Source organism: Pseudorca crassidens, chromosome 1 (genome assembly GCF_039906515.1).
Source record: "Pseudorca crassidens isolate mPseCra1 chromosome 1, mPseCra1.hap1, whole genome shotgun sequence".
In the NCBI taxonomy this organism is placed as follows: Eukaryota; Metazoa; Chordata; class Mammalia; order Artiodactyla; family Delphinidae; genus Pseudorca; species Pseudorca crassidens.
Genome location: NC_090296.1, coordinates 105,120,959 through 105,146,503, shown reverse-complemented (window position 1 = coordinate 105,146,503; position 25,545 = coordinate 105,120,959). Strand labels below are relative to the sequence as shown.

The following is a 25,545-nucleotide window of genomic DNA, read 5'->3' as shown; positions in this document are numbered from 1 at the left end:
AGAAGGATGTTTGCTGTGGGTTTGTCATATATGGCCTTTATTATGTGGAGGTATGTTCCCTCTATTCCCACTTTCTGAAGAGTTTTTATCATGAAAGGGTGTTGAATATTTTCAAAAGCTTTTTCTGCAACTATTGAGATGGGCATATGGTTTTTATTCTTCAATTTGTTAATGTGGTGTATCACACTGATTGATTTGCTTGCAGATATCGAAAAATCCTTGCATCTCTGGGATAAATCCCACTGGATCATGGTGTATGATCCTTTTAATGTATTGTTGGATTTAGCTTGCTAGTATTCTGTTGAGGATATTTGCGTCTGTGTTCATCAGAGATATTGGACTGTAATTTTCTTTTTTGTGGTATCTTTGTCTGGTTTTGGTATCAGGGTGATGGTGGCCTCATAGAATGAGTTTGGGAGTGTTTCCTTCCTCTGCAATTTTTGGAAGAGTTTCAGAAGGATAGGTGTTATCTCTTCTCTAAATGTTTGCTGGAATTCAGCTGTGTTTGCTGGAGTTCTGGTCCTGGGCTTTTTTTTGTTGGAAGATTTTTAATCACAGTTTCAATTTCAGTACTTGTGATAGGTCTGTTCGTATTGGGTTGGCCAAAAGGTTCGTTTGGGTTTTTCCATGAAATGTTACAGGAAAACCTGAATGAACTTTTTGGCCAACTCAATATTTTCTATTTCTTCCTGGTTCAGTCTTGGAAAGTTGTACCTTTCTAAGAATTTGTCCGTTTTTTCTAGGTTATCCATTTTATTGGTGTATAGTTGCTTGTAGTAGTCTCTTATGATCCTTTGTATTTCTGTGGTGTCCATTGTAACTTTTCCGTTTCCATTTCTAATTTTATTGATTTGAGCCCTCTCCCTTTTTTTCTTGATGAGTCTGGCTAAAGGTTTATCAATTTTGTTTATCTTTTCAAAGAACCAGCTTTTAGTTTCATTGACCTTTTCTATTGTTTCCTTCATCCCTGTTTCATTTATTTCTGTTCTGATGTTTATGATTTCTTTCCTTCTACTAACTTTGGGTGTTGTCTGTTTTTCTTTCTCTAGTTGCTTTAGGTGTAATGGTAAGTGGTTTATTTGGGATTTTTCTTGTTTCCTGAGTTAAGATTGTATTGCTATAAACTTCCCTCTTAGAACTGCTTTTGCTGCATCCCATAGGTTTTGGATCATTGAGGTTTCATTTTCATTTGTTTCTAGGTATGTTTTGATTTACTCTTTGATTTCTTCAGTGATCCATCAGTTGTTCAGTAATACATAGTTTAGCCTCCATATGTTTGTGTTTTTTACAGTTTTTTTCTTGTAGTTGATTTTTTTTAATTTATAAATTTTAAAATTTATTTTTGGCTGCATTGGGTCTTTGTTGCTAAGCACGGGCTTTCTGTAGTTGTGGCAAGCACGGGTTACTATTCGATGTGGTACACAGGTTTCTCATTGTGGTGGCTTCTCTTTGTTGTGGAGCATGGGCTCTAGGCGTGCGGGCTTCAGTAGTCGTGGCATGCAGGCTCAGTATTTGTGGCACACGGGCTTAGTTGCTCCATGGCATGTGGGATCTTCCCAGACCAGGGCTCTAACCCGTGTCCCCTGCATTGTCAGGTGGATTCTTAACCATTGCGCCACCAGGGAAGTCCTTGTAGTTGATTTCTAATCTTATAGCACTGTGGTCAGAAAAGATGCTTGATATGATTTCAATTTACTTAAATTGACTGAGGCTTCCTTTGTGGCTTAGCTTGTGATCTATCCTGGAGAATGTTCCGTGTACACTTGTCCCTCCTCCCAACGCCAGACCCTCAGGCTGGGGAGCCTGACGTGGGGCTCAGAACTCTCACTCCTGTGGGAGAACCTCTGCGATATAATTATTTTCCAGTTTGCATGTCACCCACCTCGCAGGTATGGGATTTGATTATATCATGAAAGCACTCTTCGTACCGTCTAGTTGTGGCTTCTTCTTTGTCTTTGGATGTAGAACATCTTGTATGGTAGGTTCCAGTCTTTTTTGTCGATGGTTGTTCAGCAGTTAGTTGTAATTTTGGTATTTTCATGAGAGGAGGTGAGCTCAAGTCCTACTACCCCACCATCTTGTCTCATCCCCTCAATATTCTTATTAGTTACTGAATAGAGTTATTCAAATTATCTTATTTCATATTTGGTGAGTTTTGGTGACTTGTGTTTTTCAAAGAAGTGATCCATTTTGTCTAAATTGTCAAACTTAGGTGTGTAGAATAGTTTGTACCATTATCCTTCTAATGTCTGCAGAGTCTCTAGTGTTTCATTTCTGGTATTGATAGTTTGTTTCTTCCTTTTTTTGGTCACTCTTACATTAGGATTTAATTTTATCTGATTTTTCTTTAAATTTCAGCTTTCTTGAGGTATAATTGCCACATAAAATTGTAAGATATTTAAAGTGTACACTGTGGTGATTTGATAAACATTTACATTGTAAAAAGATTCCCCCCATCTAGTTAATTACACATCTGTCACTTAACAGATTTGTTTTTTTATGTGTGAGAATATTTTAAGTTCTACTCTCTTTGGAAATTTCATTTATACAAGAAAGTGTTATCAACTATAGTCACCATGTTTTACACTAGATCCTCAGACCTTATTTGTTTTAGATCCAGAAATTTGTACCGTTTTACCAATCTCTTCCTATTTCCCCCGCCTGCCAGCCTCTGGCAACCACTTTTCAACTTTCTCTTTCAATGAGTTTGACATTTTTTTTCTTTTTTGATTCCACACATAAGTGTTACCATGCAATATTTGTCTTTCTTTGTCCAGCTCATTTCACTTAGCATAAAGCCCTCAGGGCCCATCCATGTTGTCAAAAATAGCAGGATTTCATTCTTTTTTATGGCTGAATAATATTCCATTTTATATAGATGTACCACATTTTTTTATCCATTCATATGTTGATGGACAATTAGGTTGTTTCCATATTTTTGCTATTGTGAGTAATACTGCAATGAACATGGGAGTGCATATACCTTGTTAAGATCCTGTTTTCATTTCCTTTGGATATATACCTGGAAGTGGGATTGCTGGATCACATGATAGTTCTATCTTTAATGTTTTGTGGAACCTCTATACTGGCTACCAATTTACATTTCCACCCACAGTGATAAGGGTTCCCTTTTTACCACATACGCACCCAACTCTTATTATCTCTCAGGTTTTTTTTGATGATAGCCATTCTAACAGGTATCTCATTGTGATCTTGATTTGCATTTCCCTGATGTTTAGTGATGTTGAGTACCTTTTCATGTACCTGTTGGCTATTTGTATATCTTCTTTGGAAAAAAAATCTGTTCAGATACTCTGCCCATTTTTTAATTGGGTTTTTCTGTTCTTTTCTGTTAAATTTTATGTCATCTTTATGTATTTTGGACATTAACTCCTATCAGATACAGGATTTGCAAATGTTGTCTCCCATTCCATAGGTTGCCTTTTCATTTTGTTGATGATTTTCTTCGCTGTGCAGAAGCTTTTTAGTTTGATGTAATCCCACTTGTCTCTTTTGCTTTTGGTGTCAAATAACAAAAAAAATATTGCCAAGACTGATATAGAGGAACTTACCCCCCTGTGTTTCCTTCTAGGAGATTCATGGTTTCAATTTCATTGATATTTTAAAGAGAGCCAGCATTTTGCCTAATTGATATTGTCTATTGGTTTTCTATTTTCAATTCCACTGATTTCTGCTCTTCATTTACTTCCTTCTGCTTCCTTTTTATGGGTTCCTGAGGTGTAGTAGCTTAGATTATTATTAATTTTAAAATTCTTTTTCAGACTCTTTTTCCTTATAGGTTATTACAGGATATTGAGAATAGTTCCCTGTGCTATACAGTAGGTCCTTGTTGGTTAAGATGTAGTTTTTTGTTTGTTTTGTTTTTAGCTTAGATTATTGATTTGAGACATTTCCTACATGCATGCCCTTAATGCTATAAATGCATTTTACAAAATGTATGCATTTGGTGCTATAAATTTCTCTCAAAACTGTTTCAGTTTCATCTTACAAGTTTTGATGTCTTGTTTTCATTTGCATTAACTCTGATGTATTTATTTTCTTGAGACTTCCTCTTTAACCAATGGATTACTTAAAAGTGTGTTACTTAGTGCCCAAATGTCCAGAAATTTTTGTGTTTTTTTTAAATTATTGATTTCTAGTTTGATTCCATTGTGATCAGAGAACACACTCAATATGATTTTATTTGCTTTAAATTCTGTGAACATTTAAAAAGAATATGTATTCTGCTATTTTGGGTGAAATGTTCTATAAATGTCAATTAGATCCTACTGATTGATAGTTTTGTTGAGTTCTTCTATATCCTTGCTGATTTTCTATTTAGTTGTTATATCAGTTGTGGAGAGAGGATTGCTGATGACTCTAACCATATATTTGTGGATTTGTGTGTTTGTCCTTAAAGTGTTTTTTTTTAATTAAGGTAAAATTCATGTAACATAAAATTGACTACTTTAACTATTTTAAAGCAGCATTTAGTACATTCACAATATTGTGCAACCATTATCTCTGTCTAGTTCCAAAACATTTTCATTACCCCAAAAGGATACCTGCATAAAGCAGTCACTGCCCTTTCTGTGCTCTCCTAGACCCTGGCAACTACTAATCTGCTTTCTGTCTTTATGAATTTGGCTATTCTGGGTATATCATATAAGTGGGATCATACAATACGTGATCTTTTGTGTTGGGATTTTTTTCCCCCTTAGAATAATATTTTGGAGGTTTATCCATTTTGTAGCAGGTAGCAGTATTTCATTCCTTTTTTTGGCTGAGTAATAGTCCATTGCATGGATATGTAACATTTTGTTATCCATTTGACAGTTTATGGATATTTGGTTTGTTTACACCTTTTTTTTGACTGTCGTGAATGTTACTGCTATGAACATTTGTGTACAAGTTTTTGTTTGAATATCTTTTTCAAATTCTTTTGGGTAAATACCTAGCAGTGGTATTGCTGAGTCATATTGTAATTCTGTGTTTACTTTTTTGAGGAAGTGCCCAACTGTTTTTCCACAAAGGCTGCACCATTGTACATTACTACTACCAGTGCAGGAGGGTTCCAATTTCTGCACATCCTTGCCAACACTTGTTATATTCTATCATGCTATAACACAAAAAAACTGAAACTAAAAAATTTCTAGACGAAGACATAAGAGAAGGTTGTTATAAACTTGAGAATGGCAAAAATTTTTTAGAAGGATAAAAAAGTCATGAGGCATAAAAAAAATTTATAAACTGGCTACATTGAAATTAATAATTTCCGGACTTCCCTCGTGGTGCAGTGGTTAAGAATCCGCCTGCCAAGGCAGGGGACACAGGCTCGATCCCTGGTCCGGGAAGATCCCACATGCCATGGAGCAGCTAAGCTCGTGTGCCACAACTACTGAGCCTGCGTGCCTACAGCCCGTGAGCCACGACTACTGAAGCCTGCATGCCTAGAGCCCATGCTCTGCAACAAGAGAAGCCACCGCAATGAGAAGCATGCACACCACTAAGAAGAGTAGCCCCGCTTGCCGCAACTAGAGAAAGCCCACGTGCAGCAATGAAGACCAAACGCAGCCAAAAAATAAATAAATTTTTTTTAAAAATTAATAATTTCTTAACATGGTTAGGAAAATGAAAATGCAAGCCACAGTTTGGGAGAAAATATTCCCTATATGTATATCTTACAAATAACCTTTATCCAGAATATATAAAGAACACTCATAACTTGATAAAAAATATAAAAAACCCATTTAAAAAAAATTAATTTATTTTTGGCTGCATTGGGTCTTTGTTGCTGTGCGCGGGCTTTCTTTCTAGTTGCGGCGAGCAGGGGCCACTCTTCACTGCAGTGTGTGGGCCTCTCACTGCGGTGGCTTCTCTTGTTGCAGAGCACAGGCTCCAGGTGCATGGGCTTCAGTAGTTGTGGCTCACGAGCTCCAGAGCGCAGGCTTAGCAGTTGTGGTGCACGGGCTCAGCTGCTCTGCGGCATATGGGATCTTCCTGGACCAGAGCTCGAACCCATGTCCCCTGCATCGGCAGGTGGATTCCCAACCACTGCACCACCAGGGAAGCCCCCCAGTTTTTTTAAATGAGCCAAAAGTTTGAACACTTTGTTTGTTTGTTTGTTCTGGCCACACTGCATGGCTTGCAGGATCTTAGTTCCTTGACCAGGGATTGAACCCATGCCCTAAGCAGTGACAGTGTGGAGTCCCATCCACTGGACCACCAGGGAATTCCCAAAAGTTTGAACAGTTTGTAAAACTAGATATATGAATAGCCAAGTACACAATATATTATAGCTATTAGTACTATTATTTGTAATATTATCAGCTATATAAAAATGGAACATTATTTTAGATACTGTTTCATTAATGAGGAGGAAATAGATACCATGTAAAATATCAATACTTATTTCATGTAAATCCTTAATTAACTGCATGTAAGAATATAAAATGTGTCCAGTTTTTTAAAAAAAGTATCTTAATGTAATCCACTTATAGATACCTAATGTCAAATAACCCCAAAAGCATTAAGAATAAAATGATGGAGGAAGGCATAACAGGCATATATGACCAAATGGGAAGCAGGTAGGCAGGGTTATCACTAGGTAAGTGGAACATCAAATGAATCCCAGATACCACAGATAAAAGGTATAATCACCAAGGGAGGTATAACAGAATGAACATTTAATCTTCCATGTAACGTTGTACTGAAGTACGCAACTTTAAAAGTTGTTAGATCGCCAAAGAAAATTTACTGGAATAATACAAGGGGAAAGCGTGTTTAAACATCACTAGAAATTAATAACAAATATTTTAAACTACTAACCGAAAATCTAAAAACTTTCTTTTCAGTTATTATTGGTTGAAGAGGATATTTGCACAAAATTCAGAGGATAAGATTATGACCTATCAAAATCTATCAGGCAATTAATTATTAAATGAGAAATATTAGAAAAAACTGTGTAAGCACCCAACTCAGTAACTGAGAAAACAATATAAATTCAAGTATGAGGCAAGAATATGGAAGGAAATAATAAAGATACAAGTAGAAATAAACCAAAAATCAGGAGAACACATTAGCATTTATTAATCCAGTTGCTTAATATTGGGAGGAAAAAGATTTTACTCTGGAAAAACGTAATAAAAAAGAAAAAAGGTGAAAACAAAATTTGAAGGAATAAAGGGTCTATAAAGAGAGTAGATTAGAAAAATACTGAAAAGTTGTTCAATTATCTACTAATAAAATGAAAATCTCAATGGCATAATTTTCTGCATTAAAAATACAGTGATTTCAAAAAATGTAGGAAAACTAGACAAAATAAGATTATTAAGGATATTTCCTCTATCACAAGACTTTTGTGCCCTGCCTCACATCTTCTCAGTCTCACCTCTGATTTCAGTGACAGCTTTGGGGAACAGTTGTGAGGGCTCAGACGGACTCTGTGCTGACGGCTTCTTAAAGTGCAGGGGTGTGTGTGGGGGCAGGGAGGTAACATCCTTTGGGGCATCCCTCAACCAACAGTGGACAGAAATTGAGGGATAAATTCTTCTCTGCCTGGCGGCCTTTGGGAAGGTCCTAAAAGGTGCTCCATGCATTCCTCACAAGGTCCTGGCAGGATTAAGCCTCAGTTGTCTGAGGCGGTAACCAGCTCAGTGATGTACCCTTGTGTTGGCTTTTCTTCTTTCCTTGTTTTACTCTGTCCCTCACCACTGAGATTCCCTCCCCAGTAAAATATCTATATATAAGTCCTTGTTTAAGGCTCTGCTTTCAGAGGAGAACCCAGACTAAGATATCTCTAAAAAGTTTCCAGCCTCAGAGTAGTTTTACAGCAAATTACTTCAAACCTTCAGTGAACAGCTGTTCCTCAAACCACATAATGGGTTTTAGAACACAGAAAAGGATGGAAAATTATACAGTTCATATTATGTAACTACATAATCCTGATCCAGACACATCAGAGTACATGAATACTTTTCTGGTTGAAAAAACATAATAAATGGTGTGTTGTTTTGCCAAACTCTTCCCTGTTCTTTAGCCAGATGTCTTCACCATTGGATTAAACTAAAATTTGTATGGGAGATGGTTGCCAGGCATGTCAACAGTTCATTTAGTTCAATATGTACTGAATTTCTCTGTGCAAAGTATTATGATAAGCTCTGGAGGAATTCAAAGCTAACTGACACAGCATCTCTGCCTTCAGTGAGCCTTTGACTTCTATGAGATATATGGCAAATAAACACAAACTATATATTACAAAATCACTACGTGCCCAGCATCCCAAAGGAATATAAGATATGCCACCTATGAATTTATTTTTAGTGAGGAGATGAGGCATGTATATATGGAATAAAATTAAATGATGGAATATTAAATGGTATAAGAGCTCACAAAGAGAAGTTTGAGTTAGAGTGATTAGAGAAGACTATGGAGGTAGGATTTGAAAAGAGGATTAGATAGGGATAAATGAAAAAAAAGAGGCTGAATGATCAATATAATGAACAAAGTTGCTGTAACTGATACTGCAGATTGGCTCTCTTAAAACCCACTCCTACTCCTACCACATCCTACCCCGTTTTAAATTCATTTGTCTTTATTATAAAGACTATAAAGTTAAAACTATATTTCTCTTCTTTTAGCTAGAATTCTTCATATGAACTATGTTACCTCCAACAGTCATCACCCCCACTTCAAGGTGTGAAGATGGAAGTGAGCAAAATGAGATAGCAGTCAGAGTTACCATAATAGGACTTGAGCAGTGTGAGGGCAGCTTGGTTCCCTGGCCTTCCTGGAAGTTCTGTATGCCACCTGATGGCCTATAGTAAATCCCTTGTAGTTTGTTTTATCTGTAGGTAAGAACCTTGGCCATCTGGGTGTTGTTAAGGCAATATTTTGAATGCTTTGAAGATTCTGGCCTACCTGGAGCTTGTATTAGAATTGAACAAAGTTTGTTAGATTAGCAAATGATTCAAATTTACATCGGTCCTAATTGAATAGATAGATGATACAGCAAAAATGGGTGATGACTGTAAAATTCTTTGTATTTTTTGAAATTTTTCATAATAAAATGTTGGGGAAATTAAACCTTGTAGGAAAGGACTTTAACTGCTTCAAGTAAATTTGAATTTCCCTGAAATACTCTGATTGTCATTGCTAGATTATTGTTCTGAAAAATATTTATCAATGATTTGAACACAAGTTTCTAGAATGATTCATAGTTGGTACAAATTATACAGATGACAAATTTGATAAACTGAGATATGCAAAAATTTTTTATATCAGCTATTTTCAAAGTTAATGCGTTAATTCTGACTACAGAAACAAGGTGGTAAATATATATTAATTAAAATAAGTAATAGGAGGCAATCCAAGGGTAACATGTACTTTGTGTAACTATTAGTTTTTAAAGGATGGGGCAAGTGTTACCTTGAAAAGCCTTAATTTTTCAGTTTTATTTCATATCGTAACACTAAGCTTAATCAAACTCTGTCCTACCCTCTCTTTATAAATCTGCTGTAAAGACATAGTTACTGAATTAACTTTTACATGTATTGTGATTTAGGAAGAAGCAGAAGAGAAATCGAGAAAGCAAAAGGAGTTGAAGCAAAATTTTATGGAACAAATGGCCTTGAAGGAACTAGTACTTCAGGCTGCAAAAGAGGAAGAGGAGATCTTTAGAAAAGCTATGCTGGCGAAATTTGCTGAGGATGATCGAATAGAATTAATGAATGCTCAGAAGCAAAGAATGAAGCAACTAGAACACAAGAGGGCTGTGGAAAAACTTATTGAAGAGCGTCGCAACCAGTTCCTTGCAGAAAAAGTAAGGAAAAGTATTTTGGGTTTTTTTTTGGTAATTATCATTGAATAACAACCAGCTAATTTATTTATCCACTAAACATTTAACTGAGAACCGTTTATGTGCCAGATGTTAGATATCCATTTACTAATCATATGATATATAAATTTTCTGACCACTTGTTAATCAATGAATCTAGAAAATATTTATTGATGCTTTCTGTGTGTTAGACATTGGTTGGTGTTGAGAACACAAAGATAAATATGACTAAGTCCATATCATCTATGAGTTTTTGGTGGTGTTTAAGAAAAATACCTTAAAAACAATGATTATAAAGATATATCAAGTGCATGTGATGATAATTATACAGACATGGACATCTTGGTATGGCAGAGAGGAGACAGATCATGAATGCCCTGGCTGCTATTCTAATGGTGGACTTTATCCAGGGAGACCCACTGAAGAATTAAGAAAGCTACATGATAAGATCTGCACTTGGAAGGATGACTCAGGTAGCAGTGTTGAGGACAGATGTGAGGGGAGTAAGACCAGAGACAGGAAGATCAGTAAGGAAGTTATTATAGTTATCCCAGTGATAGGTGATGAAAACCCATGTGAACAGAGAAGGGATCCATCTGTGAGATGTTAGGAAGGTAGAGTTGATGGGGCTTGGTGACCAATTAGTTCTGGAGAGTTGAAAGAAGAATTAGGCTACTACTAATAAATAATGCTATTATATACTTCCATCTTCAGTGAGTGGTGATGTGCTACAGAAAGTGTATGTACAAAGAAAAACAGATTTTGAGGGAGTATATAATTCCATTTTGTCCACATTGATTTTGAGGCCCAGGGGAAGATTTCTTAGTTGGAAATGTGGATTTAAGAATTGGTGAGGAAACTAGGTTTGTGACTTTGGACACATTGATTTGTGTATTTGTGTTTCATCCGTAAAACTGAAATAATACTTTAAGAACCAAATAAGAAAATGTGTAAGTGTTTTGAAAAGATAAAGAACTCTAAATATGAAAAGTACAGATTAGGCATATGGCAAATATTTTTAAGTAGTAATAGAAGTGGTAGTAATAATAACTAACATTTACTGAGCATTTTCATATGTCATTCACTATTCTATACTCATTACAAGCAAAGTAATAACTTTTAACTTTCAACCCTGTGAATTAGGTACTATTACTACCCCCATTTTAAAGATGTGGAAACTGAGGCATAGAGATTATATGTATTGCCCAAGGTTTCACAGCAAGTAAGTGGCAGAGCTGGGATTATTAAATTAATATCATAATGCTGATCTTTCCTGCATGGGTAGACAAAAAGAAATCTCAAGATATTCTTATAATCAACAGACACTGATCTGCTAGGCATTCTGCTGAGTGTTGGTGAGGGAATCAAAACAAATAAAAGCTCATTCTGGTAGCTTCTAATCTAGCAAAAGAAAATAAGGTCTAGATACCCAAGACTCAACTATATATAGCACTATATTAAGAATATATTTCTTAAATGTACAATGTAAACATTTGTAGAATGTGGTAGTGTGGGATTTACTAGTGTGCAATACCTTTACGACAGAACTATGTGGACTTATCTGGAAATACATACAAAATGAATAAAAGAAGACAGAGGAAGGCTATTCCAAGTTGGCAGCATATGGAATTATCAAATGGAGAAACCTGAATAGTAGGCAGAGGAGTTTGGACATGATACAGTAGAAACTGGTTATCATAATATGGTGTTTAACAAGAGGAGAAAGTAGTAATTTAAGAGTGAAGAGATGACCTGGAATAGGTTAACAGAGCAGTGGAAGGAGAGAGAAAGGGTAGAGTTTAAATATTTTTAAAGGAAGAATAGATGAGACTTGTATGATTATTTTGGACCATATAAGGTAGAATGGAGGAAGGAGTCAAAATAACTCTCAAAGTTTCAAACATGAGAAACTCAAGGAATACAAGTGCTGTTGTTTTGAATTGGAGCAAAAAGATATAATGACTTCATTTTTAGTCATACTGAGTTTGAAATAGAAACGCAAGTTGAAAAATCCTGAAGGCAGTTGAACAGAAGAAAACTTAGGTCAAGTATTCTTAGACAAGCATTTCTGTCATTAAGTAGCACAGAGAGTTTCAAACTAAGGTGATTCTTCCAAATAATATATTATAATGAGAAATAATCAGAGGGCCAGTGACTGAGACTTGGAGAACATTCTAGTTAGGAGGTGGAAGTAGTAGAAAAAATTGCCAAGACCAAGAAATGGTCAGAAAGATAAAAGAATCTGGCAGTCATAGAAAACCAAGAGAGATCAGCTCTTTTGACTGCTGCAATGACGTGTTGAGAGACTTGGGGTTCAATTTTTGGCTTTCCTCTATACTTAATCAACTCTTTTTAAAAAATATATTTATTTATTTTGGCTGCGTCAGGTCTTAGTTGCGGCACGTGGGATCTTTTGTTGTGGCGTGCAGGCTCTTTGTTGCGGCGCCTGGGCTTCTCTCTAGTTGTGGAGTGCAGGCTTCTCTCTAGTTGTGGCCCATGGGCTTAGTTGCCCCGCAGCATGTAGGATCTTAGTTCCCTGACCAGGGATCGAACCCATGTCCCCTGCATTGGAAGGCGGATTCTTAACCACTGGACCACCAGGAAAGTCCCCTTACGCCGTAGTTCTTTTGTCATATTTCCAGATGCCTAAAGGACACAGTTGGAAATCTTGTGGGTGCCTTAGAATTTAGGTTTCCAAAAGTGAATGTAACAGACAAACCTCCAATTTCTGTAGCCTGAATCTTGGTTAAAGACAGGCTTCAGTGACTGAGTGAATACGCTATCACCTAGGAATCATTCCTGGACTCTTCCTATTTCTTACGTAATAATTTTTAGTCAGCCACCAAATCCTATTGATTCCACCTCAACAGTCCTATTGATTTCACCTCTTAAATTCAGTTTCTCTTCTTCATAACTTAATTTAGACATTCAGTATCATTCTGTGGACTACTGAAATTGACTTATAATTGGTCTCCTTGTGGCGTCTGCTACCAGTTAGCAAGGTATAAAAAAAATCTCATTATGTCCTCCTCCTGCTTAACTTAAGTGGATTCCTACTGGATAAAACTTCAATTCTGTAGCTTTGATATAAACCAACCATTATCTACTGTAACCTTTAAGGGAGATAATTACCTTTAAAGCACCTAGCATTTTGCCTGGTCAGAGCAAAGTGATCAAGGAGACTGAAAATTAAAAGCCTTTTGAAATTGACCAGAAAACTTTGAATACTCCTTGTATAGAAAGAGGTAGAACCAGTGACTGTGACTGTCCTACTATCTCATGGCTTACAGAGCTAATCTGAAAGCTATTGGAAAAGTTAGCAAGACAGCTATAAATGGAAGAAATCTGAAAATATTACCTAAAGCATAAATACTTTTACAAAAAATTTATATCTTAATTTTTTTAAAATTGTAAACGTTCCCAATATGAAGCTGTGGGCTTAATTTCAATATCAGTGAGATTGGGTCGCATTTCTATTCTGGTCCAAGGGCAAGGATGAATTTTCATGATCATAGAATCATGAATCCATTCTATTACACAATCATATAAGGCTCTGTTTTTCTTTTTGTCCTCATGAACAAATTGGTTTCATACCTTTCTAAAATATTTACCCTAATTAACTATAAAAATGTTTTTTAGGATGAACAGTTAATGTGGTCTACCACATCCTAAAAAGGGAGATCCTGTATTACACCCAAATTAGAGCCCATGTACATCACTGGACAAAAATCTAATGAGTGAATTTTTCTCATAACATTATAGAACTTCTTGCACCTCCCTATTATAAGGAATAGATCAGTTAGGATCGTGCTTGGCTACAAGTAGTCTCAAATTAACAGTGGCTTAGTAGATAGTTTACTATTCCCTCACATGAAAGTCTAGAAATTGAGACTTTATTCATAGTCTTCAGGAACCCAGGCTCCTTCTAGCTTTTCGTTATGGCTTCTGTAGGCTATAGCCATCATCTTCATGGTTTAAATTAGATCTTCAACCTTCATATCCATGTTTCAAGCAGCAGATGGAAGAAGTGCAGAAGGGACAAAGGATATAAGATTGATTCCTGGAAACTGCCACCTGACACTTTTGCTTATATTCCATTGGCAAAATCCTAGTCCTGTTGTGACCACATTTGACCCTAAAGGAGTGTTAGAAATGTAGTCTAAAAAAAAAAACAGGTATAGTGATTCTATGGTAGATTCTATTACCCTGTTTCATCTTAGAGATAAAATAATTAAGAGCAACTCAACCCTTTGATTCAGTAGCAACATGGGTGAAAGTGTAAGTCTTTTCTCAATTAGCTGTCAGTGATACTTCTAATTCTGTAATACAAATGAATCTGACATGATAGTAGACAAAATATTCTCAGGAGAAGCAATTCCAGGTTTAACTGGCATTGGATATGGCTGTGTCCTAGCATTCCTCTGTATTTTCATTCAATAACTTTAAAGAGATTATATTGAAGCTTGCCTCTCACTGTAGCAAAAAAGACATATCCTGCTTTCTGGTTTACATGACTTTAGTTATTTCAAACAAAAGTTCAGCATTAATACTATTTTAAAGTAATTCTTGGCAGAAATTCATCAATGTTTTTTCAGTGGTCTGCCTTTAGTATCCTTCACTATCCAATAGGACTATTTGGATATATTTCCATAAGAGTTCTTTTAAGCCCTAAAACGTGTTAAAGCTAGTCAGCTCTTCCATATTTATATGGCACAGAAGTTTGGTGTGGTTGTCTATCAGACGTTTGTTTGTTTATTTTTGGCTGTGTTGGGTCTTTGTTGTGGCACGCGGGGGCTATTCTTCGTTGTGGTGTGCTGGCTTCTCACTGCGGTGGCTCCTCTTGTTGCAGAGCAGGGCTCTAGGCACGCAGGCTTCAGTAGTTGCGGCTCATGGGCTCTAGGGTGCAGGCTCAGTAGTTGTGGCGCAGGGGCTTAGTTGCTCCACGGCATGTGGGATCCTTCCAGACCAGAGCTCAAACCCATGCCCCCTTCATTGGCAGGCGGATTCTTAACCATTGCGCCACCAGGAAAGGCCCTCTATCAGAACTCTTGCCTGTTGGAACTCTTGCTCTTACTCTTTTGCTTCATACAGGCTTTACAAAACTTCATATGGCAGTACTTACCTTTTAGATATCCCTATTCTGTTTTATCTACCTTTTTTTTCATCTTACACTGTAAGCTGCTTTCAGTACCTGGAGTATGGTAAGCACGCAATAAATATTTGTTGAATTAATTAGGAAATAATTTCTTTGAATCTTTTTTCCTTGGTAATGAAGATACTTGTCCTGAAAATATGTACTTGCCTCCCTAAAATCCCAGTCATAGCTGGGATTTTTCTTGTAACTTTAAAGAAATAGTGACTGTAATATATACATATATATATATAAAATAAGGTAAAAGATATATTATTATCTAGTACTTATCAGTTTTATCTGATTTACTGCAAGAGTAAATTAGACAAATTTATCGGACACATTCTTAGTTTAATGTGTTTTCTGACAATAAAATAAATTTTATTTATATTTCCAGCAACGTGAACTGGAGGAATGGCAGTTGCAGCAAAGAAGGCAAGGATGTATTAATGAAATTATTGAAGAAGAAAGACTAAAACTTCTCAAAGAACATGCTACAAAATTACTAGGATATCTCCCTAAAGTAAGTGACATTTAACATATAACCTCTAATAGTGGGGAAAAAAACATGGTATTAAGATTTCAGAGGGAAACTGAAGATGGTGGAGTAGGAGGACGTGCACTCGCTCCCTCTTGTGAGAGCACCAGAATCACAACTGCTGAACAATCATCAACAGGAAGACACTGGAACGCACCAAAAAAGATACCCCACATCCAAAGACAAAGGAGAAGCCACAATGAGATGGTAGGAGGGGCACAATCACAATAAAATCAAATCCCATAACTGCTGGGTGGGTGACTCACAAACTGGAGAACACTTACACCACAGAAGTCCACCCACCCACTGGAGTGAAGGTTCTGAGCCCCACATCAGGCTTCCCAACCTGGGTCTGAATGTTTGCTCATTAGACACAGAACTGAGGCAAGAGCCAATCCCATGCATGAATCTGGCAAAGCTCAACCTCTTCACCCTGACCTCCCTCATATCATACATACTATAGGGCTGTTTCAAAACAAGGATAGAGGGTATAGTATGGATTAAATTAATTCCTATTCAGCCCATCAAAGCAGTAGTACTTGTAGTAATAAAGCAGAAGAGCCCAGATTCCTATGACAAGTTCTAACACAGGATCTGGTAAATCAGGAAATCAGGTCAGGCTAAGAATATTTTGTATATATCAAGTAATAATTTCAGAAAAATTTTTTTCATAAATATATTAGATCTTGTTATCTTGGAAATAACTTTACAAACCTCATGTCTGTATATCTGTTAGCGTTAATGAACATTTAGTGAATTATTCTGGCATTCACAGTAACCCACAAAATATTTTTCTTGTAGGGAGTATTCAAAACAGAGGATGATATTGATATGCTTGGTGAAGAGTTTAGAAAAGCATATCAGAAAAGGAGTGAAATTTGTGAAGAGAAGTGATATCATCAAAATTTGGTAAACCTGGATTCTTTTGTACGTTACCACTAGATGTCAGTGTAACTTCTGTTTTACAGTTCGGTGAGGGTAGGAATCCATTCTTTGTCTTTGGATTTTCTAAAACATCTGTATTTCATCATTTATAAACAATTATTTATAAGAAAACATTTGTTTTTGATAAAAATTAAATTACTGAGTATTTTTTCACTGCAAAATTAATGGCAAAGTTAATTGCTTTTAATCAAACTGTTGTTTTTGTACTAATAATTTGAAGATCTGAATTCTGCACCACACTCCATATAGAGGAATATATATATATATAAAATCCAACAACCCAGGGGACTAACCTCTTCATACCACTTCTATCTATGTTGGTGTCTTGGAACTTTACTTCCCTTATTTGGCCAGGGAAAACTTTACTTTTCTCCTCTCACAGTAGACAGGAAAAGAGTGAGGAATTTCAACGTGCTTTACTAGCGAATGCACTTAATTGTCAGTAAGAACACAAACAGTTTCTCTCATATAAACATCATTTAAAACCTAGAGTTACATCTCTAGAACATAAGTGCAGTTGAAAAAGGGCTAGATGGTCATAAGAAAGATATCAAAAGTTAAATTCCTATTGCTTTATTTCATAAAATATTTCCATTTTGTAATAGATATCAATTTTACATACCCAGATCTACACAGGGAATTTGGAATTATTTTGATTTATCAAGTATCTTCATTTCTTAGAGTAAAAATAATTCAAACCATTACAACTTAAGTTAAATAAAGGGTATATCCACCAGGCACTATAGGTTAAAAGGTAGATCACTTATTTCCCCATTCGAGTGCCTTCATAAATTCCTCTTCAGTGAAAGACAACATCTTGGCAGCTTCAATATGCATCTGTGTTTAAAAACAAATATTGTCTAATTTAGTGTTAAGAGTAGACCACAGAACAACAGGAAATTTATAAAAGTGTGTGTATAATATGCTATCAAATTAAGTTTTGTTGTAGGAATATGTAATTCTAATTACAGTGTGACATTTGAAATGGTCAGCCTCTAAAAACCTGCGTTCACTGCTGGTATTGTACCAACCTGTTGAGAGAACAATTCAATAATATTGTAATACCTAATCTTTGCAAAAAGGGACAGTGGCAAAGCCATGAATTCATATCCTCTTACCACTAGGTAACTCGTGTAGTGAACAGAACAAAAGTGGTTTGTAATCAGTTTTCACTCTTCAGGAGGCAAACGGATCCCCTAAGTTATTTCTATATATGGTATCTTCTTTAGTTAGGGAGTATCCATATTGTATTTAGTAGTCCTATTTCTACATTTCTAATTTACTTGCATTGATGTATAGGTAAAATTTTGTGACTAAGCATGTCAAAATAAACATATCTAAAGTAGAAATACTAAATATCTTAGTAGAAAGAGCCAAATAACATCTACGATTTATTTTAACTTTGTTTTTTAGGATAAACTCACCTTCTGCCTTTTCAAAACATCGATTAATTTTAATTGTTTCTTGAACCCTATCATTAATTCTCCTTTTTGTCTTTCTAGCTTCTTGTTTTCTGATTTTAACACTTCAATTTTTTTGTGTTCTTCATTTGCTATATCCTGCAAAAAGAAAAAAATAATCCCATTTATTCTTTGCAGTATTTGAATGGAAAAAATGATATCAGCAATAAAAGCTATTTTTAGTTTTTGCATTACTAAATTACTGTAACTCTGATAACTTTTAATGATGCTCACACCTCTAGCATTTTAAAAAACGTTTTTAAAATAACAACTCAGTTCTAATTCCAATAATGCCAAAGTAGCTTATATTTGAAGGCAGAGATGAGTAATCAGTAGTAGGCAGAAACTGGAGACGGTTATGAGCCTTGAAAAAAATGGAAGCATACTGGTTGAGATCCACATTCAGCTGGTTTCTGAGAGCACTTTTCAGTTCATTGGTTCACAGGGACAGACCTGAAGCAAAAAGTATCAGTCTTATTGGGCTAAGGAATTGGACAGCATGGCTGCCACGATGGTAGAAATTTCCAGGTGGGAAATCCCTCAAAATCTGCATACACAGTTCCCTCAAATCCTTGGCACCTAAATAACACGTGCAGGGTGAGACTCCTAGGAACCCATGAAAGGTAACAGTCGTGGTCTAAAGAGCTGAGCAGAGAATTCAGCCACTGCCCGTGATAAGGAAGACCGAGTTTGTAATCTCGGTAAAAATTAATTGGATGAGCTCTGCAGCAATTTGGACAATGGAGAAAAAGGACCAGTGAACTCTAAGACAAGTAAGTAGAAACTATGTAAGTAGAGGAACATCTGGTACTTGGAAAAAATGTGAAAGGATGTCTTTCATGCAAAAAGGGAAATGATACCAGAAGGAAATCTGAATCTACATACACACACATTTAAAAAAAAAGTATCAGAAATAGTAACACGTGGTAAATAACGTTTTTCGTTAAAAACTTCTCTTTAAAAGATAATTGACAGTGGGTTAGATTAGATTTGGTTGCCAAGATGGCAGAGTAAGACCCTGAGCTCAACTCCTCCCATGGGCACACCAAAATTACAACTATGTACAGAACAACTATTGATAAGAAAGACCTGAATCTAACAGAAAAGATCTTCTCCAACCAAGGATATAAAAAAGGAACCACAATAAGATAGGTAGAAGGAGTGGAGGTGCAGTATTGTCAGGACCCATACCCCAGATGGGCAACCCACAAACGGGAGGCTAATTACAATTACAGAGGTTCTCCCTAAGGAGCAATGGGTCTAAGCCCCACATTGGGCTCCCCAGCCTGTGGGTCTTGTACTGGGAAGACAAGCCCCAGAATGTTTGGCTTTGAAGGCCAGTGGAGAGGAGACCCAGAGGGCTGTGGGAAATAGATATTCCACTCTTAAAGGGTGTACACAAAATCTCAAATGCTGCAGGACCCAGAAAAGAAGCAGTAATTTTTGAAAGGAGCCTGGGTCAGACCCACCTGCTAATCACCAAGAGGTTAGAGGCAACTGAAGTTCATCCTTGGGACATAGGCATTGGCAGCAGTCATTTGTGGGAGCCCATTCTATCACGTGGACACTGATGCTGGGAAGCACCACTTCAGAGTCCTCCTCTAGCTTACTAGCAATGGGACATGGCTCCACCCACCAGCCTGTCAGCACCAGTACTGGGAAGCCTCAGGCCAGGCAACTAGCTTGGTAGGGAAAAAGCCCCATCCACCACCAGCAGGCAGGCTATCTTAAGACCCCTGAGCCCATAGCCACCTGGAACACAGCACAGCCCTGCCCACCAGAGGGCCCAGGACCCTGTCCCACACACACGAGCAGAAGCACTAGCCCCAGGATCCCCAGGGCCTTGCAGCCAGAGACCCTGGGACCCAGCTCCACCCACCAGTGGGCTGACACCAGCCCAGGACCACCACAGCTTGCCATGGCAGGACCCAGCCCAGCCACCAGCACTGGGTGCCTCCCTACCGCTAGACCCTGGCCCCGCCCACCAGCAGTCCAACACCATCTCTGAGACACATTGGGACCCTTGGCAAGATTCAACACACTTTCATGATAAAAAAACACTTAAAAAACAAGGAACAGAAGGATTCTATCTACTTCAACATGATAAAAGCCATATATTGACAAGCCCACAGCTAACATCAAACTCAGTGGTACAAGACTGAAAGCTTTCCCTCTAGGATCAGAGACAAGACAAGGATGTTCACTTTTGTCACTTTTATCCAACACAGTACTACTGCAAGTTCTGGTCAGAGCAGCTAGGGAATAAAAATAAAAGGCACCCAAATCAAAAAGAAGCAAGATTATCTCTGTTCACAGATGACATTGTCTTGTATGTACAAAACCTTATAGATTCCACAATTTATCCATCCGAATAAATTAATTTGGCAGAGTTGCATGATATAGAATCAACACACACACAAAACCAGTTGTGTTTCTATATACTACTAATGAACATTCCTAAAAAAAATTAAGAAAACAATTACAAATATAATACCATCAAAAAGAATAAAGTACTTAGGAATAAAAGTAACCAAGGAGGTGAAATGCTTTTACACTGAAAACTTCAAAACACTGCTGAAAGTATTTAAAGACAAACGAATGGAAGGATATTCTGTGGTCATACATTAGAAGATGTCAATACTACCCAAAGAGATCTACAGATTCAGTATGATCTTTATCAAAACCCCAATGGCATTTTTACAGAGATAGATCCATGCTAGCTAATATTTATATGGAATCTCAAGGGAACGCAAATAGCCAAACAATTTTAATGAATAACACAAGTTGAAGATCTCACACTCCCCAATTTCAAAACTTATTACAAATCTATGGTAATCAAAATAGTGTAATTACGGACATAAAGAAATATTTACCAATGTAATAAAGAGCCCCCAAATAAACCCTTGCATATAAAGTCTAATGATTTTTGACAAGGATGCCAAGACCATTCACTAGGAAAAGATGGCCTCTAACAAATTGAGCTGGGAAGCTAGATATCTCCATGCATAACAATGAAGCTGTACACCTATTTCATATCATATACAAAAATTAACTCAAATTTGGTCAAAGACCTACATGTAAACCCTAAAACTATAAACTATTAGAAGAAAATGTAGGGGAAATGATCATGACACTGGGTTTGGTTGTGGATTCTTGGGTATGAAACCAAAAGTACAGGCAAACAAAAGAAAAAAATAGATAAATTGGATTACATCAAAGGACACAATCAACAGAGTGAAAAAGAAACCTACAGAAAATATTTGTATATCATATACCTGATAAAGAGTTGATGTCCAGAATACAGAAATAACTCCTACAAATCAATAATTAAAACACAATCAATTAATAAATGGGCAAAGGACTTGAATAGATAATTCTCCAGAAAAGATATACAAATGGCTAACAAGCACATGAAAAGGTGGTCAACATTACTAATATTTAGGGAGATTCAAATCAAAACCACAATGAGATACCACCTAATAAACATAGGATGATGACTATTAAAAAAAAGCAACACAAAATAACAAGTTGGCAAGGATATGGAAAAATTGGAACCCTTGTGCACTGTTGCTATGGATGTAAAATGGTGCAGCCACTATGGAAAAACAGTATGGTGGTTCCTCAAGTTAAAAATAGAATTACCATATGATCCAGCAATACCGCATCTAGGCAAATATCCAAAATCATTGAAAGCAGAGTCTTTAAGAGATACCCATACACTCAGGTTCATATCAGCATTATTCACAATAGCCAAAAGGTGGAAGCAACCCAGGTTGCTTTATCCAATGAATGGATAAACAAAACCTGTTACACACATACAACGGAATATTCAGCCTTAAAAAGGAATGATATTCTGATACATGCTACAACATGGATGAACCTTGAGAACATTATGCTAAGTGAAATAAGCCAGTCACAAAAAGACAAATAGTATATGATTCCACTTAACATTAGGTACCTAGAGTAGTCAAAATCATAAAGATAGAAAGTAGAATTGTGGTTGCCAGGGATCAGGGAGAGGGGGATGGGGAATTAGTTTTTAATGGACATAGGTTTTCAGTTTTTGCAAGATGAACAAGGAGTTCTGGAGTTTGGGTACACAACAGTATGAATGTATGTAACACTAGTGAACTGTAAACTTTCAAAAATTAGTGTAAATTTTATGTGTAGTGTTAATACAAAGGTTTTTTTTTTTAATTCAGAAAGTTCATTAACTCCTCAAAGCAAAAAAGTAACAATGTAGGGTGGAGTTTGTGTATAATAAATAAAATGTATGACAACAACAACAAGGGGAGGAGAGAAGTATACTGCTGAAAGGTTCTTACATTATTCATAAAATGCTTGAAGGTAGACAATGATAAGTTAAAGGTGTATCTGATAAAAGATAAAATGTCCATAAAAAGAAGTAGAGATAATAATCCAGTAAAAGAGATAAAATGAAATTGTTAAAAATATTCAAAAGGAGAAAAATAAGAAACAGGAAGAAAGCATGAACATATAGCAAGTTAATAGAAGAGAACAAATAGCAAGTTAATAGAATAAAACCCAACCATTACTAATAATCATATTAAAGGTAATGGTCTAAGCCTCCTAATTAAAAAGTCAAATTGTCAGATTGGATTAAAACAATAGAAAAACAACTATATGTTGCCTACAAGAACATACAAAGGAGTTACAAATGAAGGGATGGAAAGGACAACACTAATGTCAAGACTAATTAAAAGAAATTACACGATTTCAGGATTTCTTTTCTTTTTTTTTTTTTTGCGGCATGCGGGCCTCTCACTGTTGTGGCCTCTCCCATTGCGGAGCACAGGCTCCGGACGCACAGGCTCAGCGGCCATGGCTCACAGGCCCAGCCGCTCCGTGGCATCTTCCCGGTCGGGGGCACGAACCCGTGTCCCCTGCATCGGCAGGCGGACTCTCAACCACTGCACCACTAGGGAAGCCCCAGGATTTATTATAAAGGTATAATAAGACAATGTATTAACATGAAGACAGACATACAGATCAATGGAACAAGAGAGAGATTCCAGCAACAAATCCATACATATCTGGGCAACCGATTTTCAACAAAGGTACCAGGGCAATTTAATAGTGAAAGGATAATCTTCTCAACAAATAGTGCTGCACATATTCCAATAATGAACCCTGACCCCTTATATCATGCACAAGAACTCACCAAAACATAAAAGCTCAAGCTATGCAACTTCTATAAGAAAACCTAAGAGCAAATCTTAGTGACCCTTTAGGTTCAGCAAAGAATTCTTAAATAGGACACAAGAAGCATAAATTATAAAAGAAGAAAAACAACAGATTGGACTTCATCAAAATTTTAAACATTGCTCTTCAAAAAAACTGTTACAGAAATAAAAGGCAAGAGATATTTACAAAGCAGGTACCTGACAAAAGACTTGTAGTTAGGATATATAAAGAACTCTTAAAACTCAATTATAAAACAAGTCAACTCAATTCTTTAAAATGAACCAAAGAGATAAAAACTAAGGAAATATGAATAAAGTATGGTCTTTAATAATAGCGAATCATAATAATGATTCATTCATTAACGGTAACAAATGTACCATACTAATGTACATATTAGTTGCAGAGGAAACAATGTGTAGAGATTATAAAAATTCTCTGTACTAATTTCCCATTTTTTATGTAAATCTAAAACTGTTCTAAAAATTAAAGTTCATTTAACAATTTTTTAAAAGAAGGAAAGACTTATACAGACACTTCACCAAAGAAGATACCAAGACTCTCCTGAACAACCAACGGATGAAAGAAGAAATCAGAGAGGAAAAAAAAATGATCGTGAAACAAATGAAAAAAGAGACACAACATACCAAAACTTATGGGATGTAATAAGAGCAGTTCTAAGAGGGAAGTTCATAGGAACAAATGCCTACATTAAGAAAGATCTCTGCATTTTTACTCCTCCCTGCATGTTTAATGTTTTCGACATCGTATTTTACATCTTTTTGTTTTGTGTATCCCTTAACTACTTACTGTGAATATAGATGATTTTACTACTTTTGTCTTTTAACCTTCCTAGTAGCTTTATAACTGGCTGATCTACTACCTTTATTATATGTTTGTGTTTACCAATGATTTTTCCTTTTGTAATTTCCATATTTCTAGTTGTGGTCTTCTCTTTTTCACTTACAGAAGTCCGTTTAACATTTCTTGGGAAGCTGGTTTAGTGGGGCTGAATTCTTTCAGCTTTTGCTTGTCTGTAAAACTCCTTCTCTCTCCTTCAAATGTGAATGACAGCCTTGCTGGATAGAGTATTCTTGGCTGCAGGGTTTTTCCTTTCATCACGTTAAATATATTGTGCCACTCTCTCCTGGCCAGCAAAGTTTCTGCTGAAAGTCTGTGGACAATCTTATGGGAGTTCCCTTATACTTAACTAGTTGCTTTACCCTTGATGCTCTTAATATTCTCTTTATCTTTAATTTTTGCCATTTTAATCATAATGTATCTTGGTGTTGATCTCTTTGGGTTGATCTTTTTGGGGACTCTCTGTTCTTTCTGGACCTGGATGTCCGTTTCCTTTCTCGTGTTAGGTATGTTTTTAGCTACAATTGCTTCACATAAGTTCTCTGCCCCTATCTGTCTCTCTTCTCCTTCTGGGACCCCTATAATGTGAATACTAGCATGCCTGATGTTTTCCAAGAGGTCTCCTAAACTGTTTTCATTTTTTTAAATTCTTTTTTCTTTTTTTTGTTCAACTTGAGTGATTTCCACTACTCTGTCTTCCAGTTTACTGATCCATTCCTCTGTATTACCCAATCTAATGTTGATTCCTTCTAGTGTATTTTTTATTTCAGTTACTGTATTTTTCAGCTTTGTTTGGTTCTTCTTTATATTTTCTAACTCCTTCTTAAAATTCTCACTGTGTTCACCCATTCTTCTTCCTAGTACATTGAGCATTTTTATGGTCATTACCACGAACACTTTATTGGGTAGATTGCTCATCTCCAGGGTTGTTAGAATGTGTTCAAACTTAAGACATCTTCAACTTTCAATATTCACCTGTGTATGTTGCTATATATAAACCTCATGGTAACCACAAACCAAAAAATCTATAATACACAAAAAGAGATAAAGGAATACAAATATAACACTAAGATAGTCATCAAATCACAAGTGAAGGGAGGAAAAGAAGAAAGGATGAAATAAGAACTACAAGGACAACCCCCAATCAATTAACAAAATGGCAATAAGTATGTACCTATCAATAATTACTTTAAATGTAAATGTACTAAATGTTCCAATCAAAAGACCCAGTGGCTGAACAGATACAAAAACAAGATACACACACATACACACACACACACACACACACATGCTGCCTATAAGAGATTCACTTCAGATCTAAATACACACACAGACTGAAAGTGAGGGGATGGAAAAACAAAGTCTGTAACGAGAGACAAAGAAGGACTATGTAATGAAAAAGGGACAAAGAAGGACATTACATAATGAACAAGAATACATAACACTTGTAAATATTTATGCACACAAACTGGAGCATTTAAATGCATATAGCACATAATTCCAAATATAAAGAAAGATATTGACAGTAACACAATAATAGCCAGGAGCTTTAACACTCCACTTACATCAATGA

At 36.3% G+C, this 25,545-nt stretch overlaps 2 protein-coding genes across 12 annotated transcripts in view; one reads left to right on the top strand and one right to left on the bottom strand.

The window, feature by feature from the left end:
* MNS1 (meiosis specific nuclear structural 1) overlaps positions 1–16,610 on the top strand; it is a 55,609-nt gene extending 38,999 nt beyond the window's left edge. The window contains exons 8-10 of the mRNA XM_067747760.1: positions 9,563–9,820; positions 15,364–15,489; positions 16,306–16,610. Coding sequence (XP_067603861.1) covers positions 9,563–9,820; positions 15,364–15,489; positions 16,306–16,398 — 477 coding nt within the window. The 3' untranslated portion in view covers positions 16,399–16,610. The remainder of the gene's footprint in view (positions 1–9,562; positions 9,821–15,363; positions 15,490–16,305) is intronic.
* A 236-nt stretch (positions 16,611–16,846) lies between these two features.
* The window catches only part of TEX9 (testis expressed 9), a 215,423-nt gene continuing 206,724 nt past the window's right edge, over positions 16,847–25,545 (bottom strand). For all 11 annotated transcript variants that reach the window (XM_067747685.1, XM_067747711.1, XM_067747695.1 and 8 more), the window contains 2 exons: positions 17,874–18,008; positions 16,847–17,286 (listed from right to left, as the gene is read on the bottom strand). In XM_067747685.1, coding sequence (XP_067603786.1) covers positions 17,209–17,286; positions 17,874–18,008 — 213 coding nt within the window. In that variant the 3' untranslated portion in view covers positions 16,847–17,208. The remainder of the gene's footprint in view (positions 17,287–17,873; positions 18,009–25,545) is intronic.